The sequence below is a fragment of the Chrysochloris asiatica genome, unplaced genomic scaffold, assembly GCF_000296735.1.
Source record: "Chrysochloris asiatica unplaced genomic scaffold, ChrAsi1.0 scaffold00074, whole genome shotgun sequence".
Taxonomy (NCBI): Eukaryota; Metazoa; Chordata; class Mammalia; order Afrosoricida; family Chrysochloridae; genus Chrysochloris; species Chrysochloris asiatica.
In genome coordinates, this window is record NW_006408592.1 from 2,428,330 (window position 1) to 2,442,751 (window position 14,422).

At 40.2% G+C, this 14,422-nt stretch overlaps 1 protein-coding gene across 1 annotated transcript; it reads left to right on the forward strand.

Annotated features, from left to right (window-relative positions):
• The first annotated feature begins 4,813 nt into the window (after positions 1–4,813).
• Positions 4,814–5,875, forward strand: CREBZF (CREB/ATF bZIP transcription factor). Its single transcript, XM_006864971.1, has one exon. The coding sequence runs from the start codon at positions 4,814–4,816 to the stop codon at positions 5,873–5,875; it is 1,062 nt and encodes a 353-aa protein (XP_006865033.1).
• Positions 5,876–14,422: the final 8,547 nt, after the last annotated feature.

A 14,422-nucleotide genomic window follows, 5' to 3' on the forward strand; every position in this document is an offset into this window, starting at 1 on the left:
TTTATGAAAGAGCTCTGGTAGCGTAGTGGTTCCGAATCCGGCTGAGAATCTCAGAGTCAGCAGTTCGAAACTACCAGCTGTTCCGCAGGAGAAAGATGAGGCTTTCTGCTCCCGTAAAGATTTACAGCCTTGGAAACCCTGTACAAGGTCTCTATGAGTCGGAACCGACTCCATGGCACATAACAACTACAACAATGTGAGTAATTAGAATTTCTCCATATTTAAAGATAGAAAAAGGCTGGGTCATTTGAAAGAGAGGGGAGGAAAGGTAGTTTGTCGGCCATGGGAAGCAAGAACACCTTAGCCATCTTATATGCCTAAAGTGCTCGAAAGACAAAACAAGTGCAGTGGAAGGGAAGTCCTTGTTATAACAACTTGAAAACCTCTGCTCCTACCCTTCCAAATCCTCAAACTCAATTTTCTGTACCTGCTCTCACTTCTTCTTCCAAAGAATATTTCTCAACTTCAGAGTGAGCTACTCTAAGGCTTGATTAGTTGGTGGACATACTAGTGATTTATTACTATTTTAGTTGGTTACAAATGTTGAGCCTTTAAAAATAAACAGATTCCACATCAGTCCATAATACGATAGCTCTTATTCATTTGTACTCAGAAATACTTTCCTAAGAAGGAAACAAATAGAAATACACTTGCACAGTAGGAATTACATATAATCCATGCAAATATATAGTGCTTGTAAGCATAATCCAAAAGTGCCCCAGATAGTATGTATGAATCCCTTAACTCTTTGTTTTCTCCCAGTCCAGTCCCATCATGGCCTCACTCTCTACCCTTTCCAGATTATACTTCATTGATGAAGTGGCAAACTGCATTCAAATGAGGATGCTTGCCTCTGCAGCATACGAAGGGGCTTCAAAGAATTTGTGATAGAGTGCTGTGGGTAAATGCACTACACTGCAAAGTTGTTCTGAATCACAAGGTCGGTGGTTCAAGCTCACCAGTCGCTCCTCAGGAACACTATACAAGGTTGCTGTGGGTCAGAACCAACTCGATGGCGTTTAACAACAACAAAAAGTTTGTGTGACGATTCCATTAGCTTTTAATTCCATTTTCCACAAATTTTATATTTGTCCTTCTGCTGCCTTCACTGAGCAATACCACAACCCTGATTCAACTGCATTCCCTACCATGTCTGTTCAAATTCTTTGCTATGGAAAATCCAATACATTTATGGATTGGTGGTGGAGTATCATAATACAGTCATGATCTTTGTGGAGGATCTGATTGACATTCATCATTTATTTTAATCCCCCTTTTAATGTGACTTCCTGTATTGCAGAAGCTGAAAAGTTGAAGCAAAAGGAATGAAAAGGCAAACTCTATTTTCCAGATTGTTTTGAATTTACATTTAGAAGGTACAAATGGTTCAGGAGCCCTTTTCTCTTTGCCTTGGCCACTGTTGCTACTCAACATTTTCTTGGAGACATTCAGTTTTTTTTGCAACAGCCTTCTAATGTCCAGTCACTAGTGTTATGAACTGTGGTAGCCGGGCCCCAAGATAGCTCCCAGTAATCCCTACCTCCATGTATTCACATTCTTATTTATTGCTCTTGTGTAATCAATAAAATGTGGCGGAAGTGAAGGTATGTGGCTTCTGAGACATAAAATATATTGCTGCTTCTTCCATGGTCTCTTGGATCACTCACTCTAGGGGAACAGTTACCATGCCCTTCATGGAGGGGAAATTGAGTGCCCCTGCCCCTGGGATCTATTTATTAGTCGATGGAGTGAGTCACTATAGAAGTGGATCCTCTATCACTCACTAATCAAGTCTTCAGATAACCAGAGCCCAAGCAGACATCTGACTAAACATTATGAGATTTTCAGGACCCAACCTGCCTCATTAAGCCACTCACAAATTGCTGGCCAACAGAAACTGTCAGAGATAATATTTATTGTTATTTCAAGCCATTGAGTTTTGGGTAATTTGTTAGGTAGATATAGATAGTTAAGACATGGGGTTGAGAGTTTGAGCAGTAGCAGTAATTTTCTGATTCCTACATCACAATTAAAGCAGAGTATTCTTGAAGTCAACATTCCAGCTTTCTATTTTTACCACTTCTCCCAGTTGGGGCAGAGGTACACACAAAAGCATGTTTCTGAACCTAATAAAAATATTCACCTTAAATCAATAGGTAGACACTAGAGACATTCCTTTAAAGTAAGGAATTAGACAAGAAAGTTGGCTATCAACATATTATATATCAGTCTGAAAGTGCTATTTCATTACTGTATCAATTCATCTCTTTGGGGGGGTCCTCTTTTTTCTTTTTTTTTGCTGACCCTCCACTTTACCAAGCATAATGATCTTTTCCATGGAATGGTCTCTCCTTGTAACATGTCTGAAGTATGAGAGACCAAGTCTTGCCATCCTGGCATCTAAGGAGCATTCTGGTTGTACTTCCAACACAGATATATTCTTCTGGTAGTCCATGTGTGATGCCTTGAATGTACTAGATATGGCTTTTCTATCCAAAGTCTTCTTAATTCCCACCAAGTGATTGTGTGGAGCCATGCAAATAAGATATACAGGACACTAAGGTTGGGATTGGTTAGTTTTGACCTCCAGCTAGTTTTAAAAGAAACTACAAGAAAGAACAGCATGAGTGACAGGCAAAATCCCTACCTAGACGAGCAGCGACTGCAGAGGCGGTGGCATGGAGAGACGGAGCAGTTCTGGGTTCAAGGCCTATGAATGGAGTAAAACTGAGTGCCTATGGGAAGGAGACTGGCTTGAAGAATGTGCCCTTTGGGGAATCACAGACTGGCTAAAAGAACTTTGTAACACGTGTTCCAGCAGAGCAGATGCCAAAGTACCACATGGCTGAGAGGCTGAAAACAAGAGTGAGGCCTGCAATATGGCAGACAAGAGGCATTCCTGATTAGAGGACTATGGTGTCCTGAAATAGTTTTGATCCTGAATTGTACCCTGCTCACTTTCCTAATAGACCCCATAATCGTGACTATTGTTACGAGTTCTGCGTGGCTACTACAATAGATTATCAAACCCGAATGTGAAGCAGAGAGTGCTGTGGAAGGAATGGTTAGTGTCAGAATAGGATAAAGAAGGTTGTAGGGTGGATACATGTCTGACCTCTGCTCCATAGAAATTGGCTTTGGGATTATTTTGAGTTTGTTTTCCCCCATTGTGAAGCCAGGGGAAGTCAGACATGGTCTCTACATGATTTTTGCACCATGGTAATTTTAATATTCTCCACCATAATTCAAATGCATTGATTCCCCTTTGGTCTTCTTTATTCATTGTGCAACTTTCACATGTATATGAGGTGATTACAATACCCTGGCTTGGGTCAAGCACACCTTAGTCCTCTAAGTGACATATTTGATCTTGAACACTTTGAAGAGGTCTTGTGCAGCATATTTGCCTAACACAATACATTCTTTGATTTCTTGACTGCTGCTTCCATGAGTGTTGATTGTGGATCCAAGTTAAATGACATCTTTGACAACTTCAATCTTTTCTCTATTTAAACGATATTATTTATTGGTCCGGTTGTGAGGATTTTTGTTTTCTTTACGTTGAGGTGCAATTCATACTTAAAGTTTGTAGTCTTTAATCATCATCAGTAAGTACTTCAAGTCCTCTTCACTTTGAGCAAGCAAAGTCTTCTGCTTATCAGTGGTTAATGAGACTTCCTCCAATTCTGGTGCCATGTTCTTCTTCATATAATCCAGTTTCTCAAATTATTTGCTCAGTATACAGATTGAATAAGTATGGTGAAAGAAAACAACCCTGAGGCACAGCCTTTCTTATTTAAGACCATTCAGTATCCCAACTGGACAGCACCCTAACAACATTAACATGATTGACGGAACCATGTTTCCTCACCCTTTACTGAGATCAGCTGTCGTTAGGTTATTAGCTGGTCTCTGGCCTGGTGGACTTCTCCATGCTGGAATTTAAAAATAATCAAAGCGTTTCAACTGCTCAGGAATTTCCAAAGGTTTAAAATTGTTTTCTCAGGAAACAAAGACAAAGACTATTTACTTTTTGGTGAAATTAGATTCTTTGCACAAAGTAAACTTTAAAGGAGTTTATGTTTAGCATATATTTGACCACAAACAAGGTTTGTGACTGTGTTAATCTGGGTCTCAGTTTCCTGGCACTGCTGATGATAATTCATATATTTGTTGTTGTTAAGTGCTTTCGAGTCGATTCCGACCCATAGCGACCCTGTGTAGGGTTTCCCAGGAGCAGCTGGTGAGCTTGAACCGCCGACTTTGCAGTTCAAACGGCTTTGCATCTGGCGCATTAACCCACAGCGCCACACCAGATAATTCATATATTTAGTATTCTAAGTGAAAGTGGTATTACTGGAAGTGAAATGTGGATTGCAGAGGGTTAACAGGTCCTTTTCAGATTAGTTTTTTTCTCTCTCTCTCTTTTCCTTTTTGCTGTTGTTTCTATGACATCACTGGAGCTCTGGCAATAGGCCTGCTCCAAATCAGCCTGAACTCTCGCGATACCAGCCTGGTGGCGCGCGAAACGCAGTAGGAGGGGCTGGGCGAAAACGATTGACTTCCGGCCAGGCCGTTGTCTTGGTGGCGCGGTCGAGTCATCGCTGGGCCTTGCAGCTACGCTCTCCCATCCTTACCCCCCGCCTTAGCGCGGGGGGTCGACAGGCCGAGTGAAGCAGGAGGGCGCTTGGACTTTCCCCTTCATTTCATTGCAACCTGCACCCCAGCTCTCCACGCTGGGGCCTGGGGGCCCTGGGGCCCGCGAGGCCCGGTCTGAGGGGCCGGGGCCTACGTGGGCCCGCCGCTGGGCCCCATGAGGCACAGCCTGACCAAGCTGCTGGCAGTCTCGGGCAGTGACTCCCCGACCCGCAGCGAGAGCCCGTCGCCGGCCGCGGCCTGCTCGCTGCCTCCGGACCTGACCCGGGCGGCAGCGGCGGCGGAGGAGACGGCAGCGGCCGGATCTCCCGGCCGCAAGCAGCCGTACGGCGACGAGGTCGAGTTGGAAGTCGGGAGGGGGAGCAGCGGCGGCGTGGCCGTGCGCGCGCCTTCGCCCGAGGAGATGGAGGAGGAGGCTGTCGCCAGCGTCCCGGGGGAGGAGTCAGAGGACATGGACTTTTTGTCCGGCCTAGAACTGGCTGATCTGCTGGACCCACGGCAACCGGACTGGCACCTGGAACCCGGGCTCAGCTCACCCGGGCCCCTCTCTTCGTCTGGCGGCGGGTCGGATAGCGGCGGCCTATGGAGAGGGGACGATGACGACGACGCCGCGGCTGCCGAGATGCAGCGCTTTTCTGACCTACTGCAGAGGTTGCTAAACGGGATCGGGGCCTGCAGCAGCGACAATAGCAGCGGCGAAAAGAGGCGGAGGAAGTCCCCGGGAGGCGGCGGTGGTGGCAGCAGCAGCGGCAACGACAACCACCAGGCGGCGACCAAGAGTCCCCGGAAAGCGGCGGCGGCCGCTGCCCGGCTAAATCGACTGAAGAAGAAGGAGTACGTGATGGGGCTGGAGAGTCGAGTCCGGGGGCTGGCCGCCGAGAACCAGGAGCTGCGGGCCGAGAATCGGGAGCTGGGCAAGCGCGTGCAAGCACTACAGGAGGAGAGTCGCTACCTACGGGCCGTCTTAGCCAACGAGAGCGGGCTGGCTCGCTTACTGAGCCGGCTGAGCGGCGTGGGACTGCGCCTGACCACCTCGCTCTTCAGAGACTCGCCCGCCGGTGACCACGACTACGCCCTGCCGGTGGGAAAGCAGCAGCAGGACCTGCTGGAAGAGGACGACTCGGCCGGAGGAGTGTGTCTTCATGTGGACAAGGATAAGGTGTCGGTGGAGTTCTGCTCGGCGTGCGCCCGGAAGGCGTCGTCCTCTCTGAAAATGTAGGGTCAAGTAATCTGCTCTTTATCCGCGTTTACCCCTTTCAACTCCCTTACACCATGTAAAACACCTTAGTGTGGGACATCTTCACTGGACACATGTCAGAGGAGGAAAAAAGTAATATTGAGTCTTTTAAGTGTTTAGCTAAAAGCATGAATGTGACACTGTAACCAACTCCTAATGATAACATGTGACTATTAAATTTCTCTGACAGTTTCTTTTTTAGGTGATTTCCTTCCTGCCAGGCTCCGTTGTAGGGGTTACAGAACAGTCGTTCCCGCCTCACAACCTGGTAAGGATCCATCTCTTCACGTAACGCTCATGCTCTGCTGCTTAGTCTACTTTTATGGGCAACATCTCAATATGTGTGTGTGTGTGATTTTTTTTTTTTTTTTTTCTTTTTGGGAATGTGGGAGGGGAAAACTAATTTGGGCCCTGTCCACCCTGGAAACAGACTTGTGCTGGTCTATAATGTGTTTAAGATGCTGCTTCTGGTTGAAATAGCTGTTAATGTGTCCCCTTGTTCAAACTTGCATGTACCTAGCTCTTCTGTCCCCAGTGTGGACATGGCCTTGGATGACATCGGTTCCAACTGTACACTGACACCTGCTTATAGAGATACAGTTTGGATACAGTGAAACAGGTGAAGTTGAATGGAACTTCCAGTTGTACAAAGTGCAAATTGGAATTCCAGTTTTAGAGCAACTTTTCAAAGGTTGACAATATAAGTATTTGGGGCATACACTAATGTGATAGTTATTTTGCTGGAGATGACAAATCTCTTCAATATTGAAGAATGCCTTTGTGCTTTCAGTAGAAGACACAGAAATTCAATCTGTTCAGATTTACAGAATTTAATCTCTTGTAGAAAAGCTGGAAGTTAATAGGCATTTCAGGTTCCTGTGTTAGTTAATTGGAGGAAAAATAAAAATTATTAATGACCTGTTTCTTTGAGGACCAGCACAGTGATTCCCCTATCACTTGAGTATGAATAAATTGTTGAACATCTTTTGTTGTATTTAAATTTATGTATGTATGACTAAATAATGAAGATTGTGAAATGCGAATGAAAAAGTGTAAAGTGAGGCTTCACAAAGAATCCTGTTCTCCTTATATTAAAAGCAGTTGCCCTTTTTTAAAAATGATCTTCAAATTTGAGTGGTTCTGGCCACTTAAGCAATGCCACAATTTTTCCAAAGATGGACACATTATTTCTTTGAAGTACTCTCACTATGTACAAGTAGTACAAATTGAATTACAGAGTCCCTTAGTGTAATAGACATTAAGAAATTCTTTGTGAAACGTCACTATTTGATAAAGTATATACGTATTTAGCATCCTTGTTTTTCTTTGTGCTAAAGTGGATACAGCTGTTGGGGCAGAAGAGACGGGACCAGCTCCTGGCCACATTTCCTGCTTTATTTTAAAAGGTAGTATAAGAAATGAGGAAAAAGAGGTAATATCAGGGCTTCTGCTGTCTTTTATTTTTTAAATGTTCATAATTAAGTATTTTCCAGCAGTCCAAAGATGTAAGCTATCTTACACATAAGAGGTTTTATTTTGTTGTTATTTGGTTATGAAAATGGAATCCTTGTTCTTGCACAACTGTAAATGTTTTGTTGCTAGATAATAAGATTTGAGACCTAAATTGGTCTCTGGTTTCCAGTGCATCACAGCATATTTTGTGAAATCACCTATTGCACTTGAGCATGAATGGGTAGTAGCTAAACTCGCAACCTGGAGCGATGAACCTGCTTATACCTAAGTGCAGGAGCAAGCCCCTCACAATGCAGCTGCATGGATTTTTAGTGCCTACTGAATTATATATATAAACCAAAAGTAGATGGAAAAATTATTTGAAATGACTAATTTGTGCTATCTTTATGGAATATGTTAAATGTAGCTTTTTGAAAGAGAAACCTTGAATTGAAATTTAACTAATACTTGAACATTTTGTATATATTTCTTTGTATATAATTTTGTGCAGTACCAATGACAAAAATATGGTGTCATAATAAAACCAGGTTTGTTGATCTTTCAGTTTATGGGCTCAAAGAATTTATTCATCTCTAACATGAAATTGAAATATAATGGATGAAAATAGGGGGAAATGATTGTTATTAATGCTGATTGTGGATTGGTGGATCTTAAAATGTTCCGGAGGCAGTGTGTTTTTCTAAAAATTAATACCATTCCCTTGGATTTTGGAGCATTTTCTTTCTAGCTGTTAATTCTTTCCCTGCATTATTTGATGTTTGGGGCTGGGGAAAGGAGTAATCAAAGCTATCTAAATTGGGATGCTTTTAAATTCCAAGGGTAAATTATTAGATTGTCATTTTATAAATGGCAGCTTTGCGGAATACTTGATTCAGAACTTTTGAAAATGGAGAGATAGTAATTTTAGAAGCTGCTTTGTTAGGTTCCTTATGTTTTCTTAACAGTCTTTTCTTTGTTTCCATTTCATTCTCTTTTTCTTTGCGAGTTTTGGTGACTTAGTAATTTTGTCATTTTTACATCAACTTCATGGTCTTGTTTTTACATGGTAATTGCATGTACTTAGGACCTATCTAATAGGGTCTTTAAATACATTTGGTAATATCTATGTGTACGTACATTTTACTGTAATTGTTTGGGTTTCTGAATTTATAACATCTGCTTATTTCAGTATGTAGTAAACAATATCTTAAAGTGTCGTATCCACTACTTGTTAATTAAAAAGTTATGATTAATATGAAACTGTTGTCTTACTATTTTTAGAACACTGTGTTCTGAATGATGTACTTGGGTAAAGAAGATTTATGGAATATTGATTTGAGATTTTCAGGTTTGGTAATGGTTAAAAATTTAGTATTTAGGGAACTTTTAATTCTGTTGTGCCTTTAGTTTCTAGGCTTATTTGCCAAAGGGTAAAATGATACAGAACTAGATTAAAGGTATAATTTTTAATGTTTTTTTGATGGTGCCAGGAATTCATAAATTAATTGAACTAACACATCATGTTGACCTACTGTTTCATTGACTTGCTATTTCTGCACTTCCTTGACCAGACTTAACTAAAAAATCTACATTTGTTAAAGTGAAATCACACTGCTGATATCCAACAAAAAGTGTTCGAAATACCTTAACTATTTGTGCATTTATTATAATCACGAAATTAATCTCTCTCTCTTCTCTTTAAACAGCTTAGCAGTGTCTGCAAAAGCGAATCTTTTCCTACAACCTGTTAACTGACTGGACTGATGGTAACAAAGTAATTGTGGGAGCCATGTCTGTCAAAAATTTGGCACCTGCTGAAAAAAAAAAAAAAAATGAATGCCATTTTCAAGTTCCCAAATTACTTCTATACTGATTTCACTTTCCAGATACGGAGATATGAAAAGATTCTCTGGAATCCTTGAAAGACTTATAGAAATATATGAGACTAAATTTTGGATCAAAATTATACCTTTTATTTATTTATTTTGGCTTTCATGGGAGTGATACTCAGTTCTCTACATACTTTCAAAAGATTGTATCTATCCATTGGAAAAAAGAATGATAGTATTTCTTCAAGGAGCATTAGATTCCTTACATTATCAAGAACATATTCTATGGAATGTCATTTAGTGGACTAAGATTACATAAAATAGGGCATTAGTGAACACAAGGCCTATTATAAATTTATATTTTCTGGAACATGAGAGGTAATTTAAAGTATAGGCAGACACCTTGCCAAGTAGAATATAAAAGTTAATGAAAAGTTCTTAACTATGAGGATAGCTTTCTTAATTAGATGAATTGATTTTTCTGTTTATCTTTGAAAAAGTTGATGGTTTAATGTGTGTCAGTAGTTGATTGCATTTCAGGGGACTACCTGAATATGTGGATTCTGAGGTCTTGGTTTCTTCAGTTTTCTCTAGTACTTGACACTGTCTTGTGACTATTTTAAGGTTTCTAATGAATGGCATACTAGATTGTACTGTTTTATGTTAAAATGTGTCTAATGTTGTTTAAGGGCTTTAGCGTTCTGGATGATGGGAGTTTTGTGTGCGGCATATGGTTTTGTTTTAATTGAAACATTTTTCCAGTTTATAAGTGTGAAAAAAACATACCCAAGAACTCTGGATTGTTGTATTACATTTTCATTGGATTATACTAATACATTTCTTTCACCTGGTTTAGCCTGAGTCATTTTATTTACTGACTCATTTGGGAAATAATGCAAATGATAGACGTGTGGAGGTATAGGAGACAGATCCTGTTTCTTGTTTTTCCAGAATGATTAATCATAATATATACAGCAGTTTATTGTACAATATGGTACAAAATTTACTAAATCTAGTTTCTTGTCACTTGACTGAAGCCAGGCAACAAAGTATTCCTACTGGTTTATACTTAGTGACTGATGTTCCTATATTATTTAAAAAAAAAAAAACAACATACTGCAATGGAGTCTGTATTGACTCATAGCAACCTTACGTCAGGTTTCTAGGCTGTAAATCTTTGTGGGAATGAGAGGCTCATCCTTCTCCCGAACATGGTGGTGGTGTGGTAGTTGTGTGCTGTTGAGTTGGTTCCAACTTATAGCGACTCTGTATAGGGTTTTCGGAGCTCTAAATCTTTACAGGAGCATAAAACCTCATCTTTCTTCTGTGGAGCTGCTTGTAGATTCTGACTGCTAACCTTGTGGTTAGCTGCCCAGTTTGTAGTCTACTATGTTAGCAGGGCTCCTGAACATAGTTGTTTCTAATTCTGCAACTAAATGTTTTTGCACCACCGTTTGGTGACCCTGTTTTGATAGAACATGGTACAATTCTCTTTCTGTATGATTGGTAGAATATTTTTCAGGTAATTTAAGGTAGGATCAGCACTGGACTGTGAACCACAGGTTGGCAGCTCACACCCACCAGCTGCTCCTTAGAACCCCTATATGGTTGCTGAGTCGGAACCAACTCAACAGCGTTTAACAATTTAGTTACATTTTTAAAATAAATAATTTGATGTCTCTTAAGGAGCTCTGGTAGCGTAGTGGTTATGAATCAGGCTGCGAACCTTAAGGTTAGCGGTTCGAAACTACCAGCTGCTTCACGGGAGAAAGATGAGGCTTTCTACTTCTGTAAAGATTTACACCCTTGGAAACCCTGTACAGGGTCGCTATGGGTCGGAACCGACTCGACGGCACTTAACAACAACAACAACAACAAAAGTTAAATTGGCCGTAAGATATTTTCAAGATTTTTTTTTCCCCTTCAGATCTACTATCAATACAAAGTTTTGAGATGCCCCAATTTTTTGTCTGTTTTTAAACAAAATTAGGTAGTTACCACTGAGGCCAGGGATCAGAGAGAAACTTGTACAGTGTTTTGTGAGACTAGCAGTCTTTTTCATATATTTGCATTACTTTATGTGTCACCTTTATACTCTCAGCTGGTCACTGCAGTCTTACAGTGCCAGATGAATCTCTGATAAAGACTATAAGATTGCCATTTGCATTGGAAATTTTGAAGTGCAAAAACATTAAACTGGAGATAGTTTTAAGTTTCCAGAAAGTAAATTAGTTTATCCTTGGTGGTAGTCGTGATATGTCGTGGAGTCAGTTCTGACTCATAGTGACCCTGGATAGGGTTTCTGAGACTGTAAATCTTTACAGGAGCATACGCTTCAGCTTTCTCCCAAAAAACAAGAGATAGTTCTGGTAGTTTTGATCTACTGACCTTGAGGTTAGCAGCCCAGCTCATAACCACTATGCCACCAGAGCTCCATAGTTTATTCTTAGGAACATAAATAGGAGGGGATTTTTTCCCTCAAATTATATGTTAATAGAAATTTGCCCAGTAACTTGTCTTTTTCATTGCTTTGGTGCTGATGATGTTGTGAAGTGCCATTGAGCCTGTTCTGGCTCATAGCAACCCTGTGTATGGTTTCCAAGGAGTGGCTAATGAGTTTGAACCGCTGACCTTGCGGGTCCAGTGTTTTATCCTACAGCGCCACATCAGGACTAGTGTCTTATTCCTAATTATTTACCTCTCCCTAGTATGTACAGTTAAGGTTGTTCACTTAGAACCATTTGGCCACTTTTTTAAAGGAAACTAGTCCACACTAGTAAACTATAATTTCATGATTCTGTTGAGCCCAGATTTCTTATTTTGTTGAAAACAGTTTGGTTTTCATAGTGAATCTAAAGAGCTCATCAGCAATGGTGTTTAGAACATTTGTATTCATCTGTGTAATACAGAGTTGTATTTTGTTGGTATCCCAACTTTGTTTAGAGTGCCTTCAGATTCTTTGCTGTTTATTCACTGAAGATGATTTCATGAACCCATCTGTATAATAGTTTGGGATGTATAAATTATATTCTCAATATGAACCTTTTCCTTTTTAAGAAAGCCAAATTACTATATAGAGTGAGTTGTAAAAAGCAAGTTTAATAGTTTATTGATTGTGACTGGACTGAAATACTAAAAACTTTATTTTCCATACAGAATGAGGACATGTTTAAATACAAATGACTGAAAGCTTCCTTAAATTGTAATGCAAATCACAGCAGGTTCACATCACTTTTCTGCCTTCTGACTAAAAATTTTGATACCCAAAGAGACTTCAAAAAGTTTGTGGAAAAAATTTTCCAAGAATTTTTTGAAGTCCCCTTTTAAAACAATATGCTTTATTGTTTATGTTGCTCATTTCTACTAATTGGAAAGATAGTTTTAAGAAATATGTGGACAGGTGTTAGCAATCCTTTGGTGTTACTTAAAGCACTGTACCCATTTACAGATGATATTGTGCTAGTAAATATTAGGATAAGTCAAAAGTATTGCTATAAAATATATACCTCTATTAAATAAAAGTATCAAAACGTGAAACTATTGTTTCTTGACTTATCCTCTATCTAGGTCTATAGATGTTTTCATCTCTAACCCTCTCCAGAAGACAATTTGCACCAGGTCAAAATGGCAGTTTGGGCAATGTTGAGGGACTCAGTCATATTCCTTTGAGATATTTTGAGTTTGGGGAACGTCTTGATGGAGCAAGAGCAAGCTGTAGGGTGGGTGGGTGGGTGTCTAGCTAACCTTGAAAACTGAGTTGTTGTTGTTAAGTGCCGTCGAGTCGGTTCTGACCCATAGTGACCCTGAACAGGGTTTCTGAGGCTGTAAATCTTTACAGGAGCAGAAAGCCTCATCTTTCTCCTGCAGAGCAGCTGGTAGTTTCGAACTGCTGATCTTGCTGTTTGCAGCCTGATTCGTAACCACTACACTACCAGAGCTGTGTTTTTTTATGGTGGAAAAAATTCAGTTCAACTTTACTGGCTTTTTTTTCTCACCAATATAGTTTTCAATTTTCTTAAAATTTAAGTCCCCTGATGGTCCTGTGTCATTTGAAAAAATCTCTCAAGATTACTACCCTTTTGCAATTCAAAAAAGCCTCCAAACCCCTTCTGTGCTGACTTCTATACCTCAGTCATTTGGACTGTTAATTTATGAAGGACTATATATAGTTCATTTTCCCCATTATAATAAAAGTTACAGAAATAGATAAATGGATTATTTTGCAACAGAGAGCTTTTAATCTTATTTTTTTAATTGGTTTTAAGAGTAAAGCATATTATAGAAAACCTGAAAAATCAGAAGTAAAATCAATCCCTTAACCTACATAGAATATCCACATTAATAATTGACATACATCCTTTTAGTCTTTTCTGGGCACACAGAATTTGTGATTTTGTTAGGTAATTAGTTTTATCTGTCTTTTGAAAGAACGAAATGTTTGCATTTTGAAAATGTATGTTAGTTTCACTGGAATTTAAAATTTTGGGCACCACACATTACTACCATTCTACAAATAAGTGCTGGAAGTCTGTTCGTTCCTGAGGCTGCCATTTTTAGGCAACAGGTTAAATTCTGTTTTTAATAGCAAAAATTGCTTAACAGGTATGCCACTATATTGGAGGAAGTAGTCTTAGTGTGGTGCTTTAGGATAAGCACTGGACTGCTCACTATAAGGTCGACAGTTCAAACTCATTTGCTCCTTGGAAACCCTATGCAGGATCACTATAAGTCAGATCCGATCCGATAGCCCTTAATGACAAGATGCTCGCAAATGTGGTCTAGAACAGCACTTTAATAGACGTTGTTTGCTACATCATCTTTCTGTGCAAAACAACAAAAAACCAACAATAAACAAACTCATGGAATCCATTCAACTATTTTGTTGTTTATTGTTGAATGGATTCCATGAGTTTCTGTGATGACTGACTCATGAGACAGTGTGGATCTAGATGTGCTGTCTGTTGTATTAGCCACACTTCAAGAGCTTGGCCACTTAGGTTGGGCTACCATGTTGATGTTGTTTAGTGCTGTCGAGTCAGTTCCAACCCATAGCAACCCTGTATAGGGTTTCCGAGGAGCAGCTGGTAAACTTGAACTGCCGACCTTGCAGTTCAAAAACGGCTTTGCAGTCTGGCGCATTAGCCCACAGGTGCAGATATAAAACAGTTGCATCACTAAAGAGTTAGGTTAAGACTGGTGGTCAAGGAATTGTCATGCAAAATGACTTTAAAACTTGGATAAGAAAGTA

What these genes read in the sequence shown, in the direction of transcription:
- CREBZF (XM_006864971.1), top strand. Translation starts at nt 4,814, where the DNA reads ATGAGGCACAGCCTGACCAAGCTGCTGGCAGTCTCGGGCAGTGACTCC.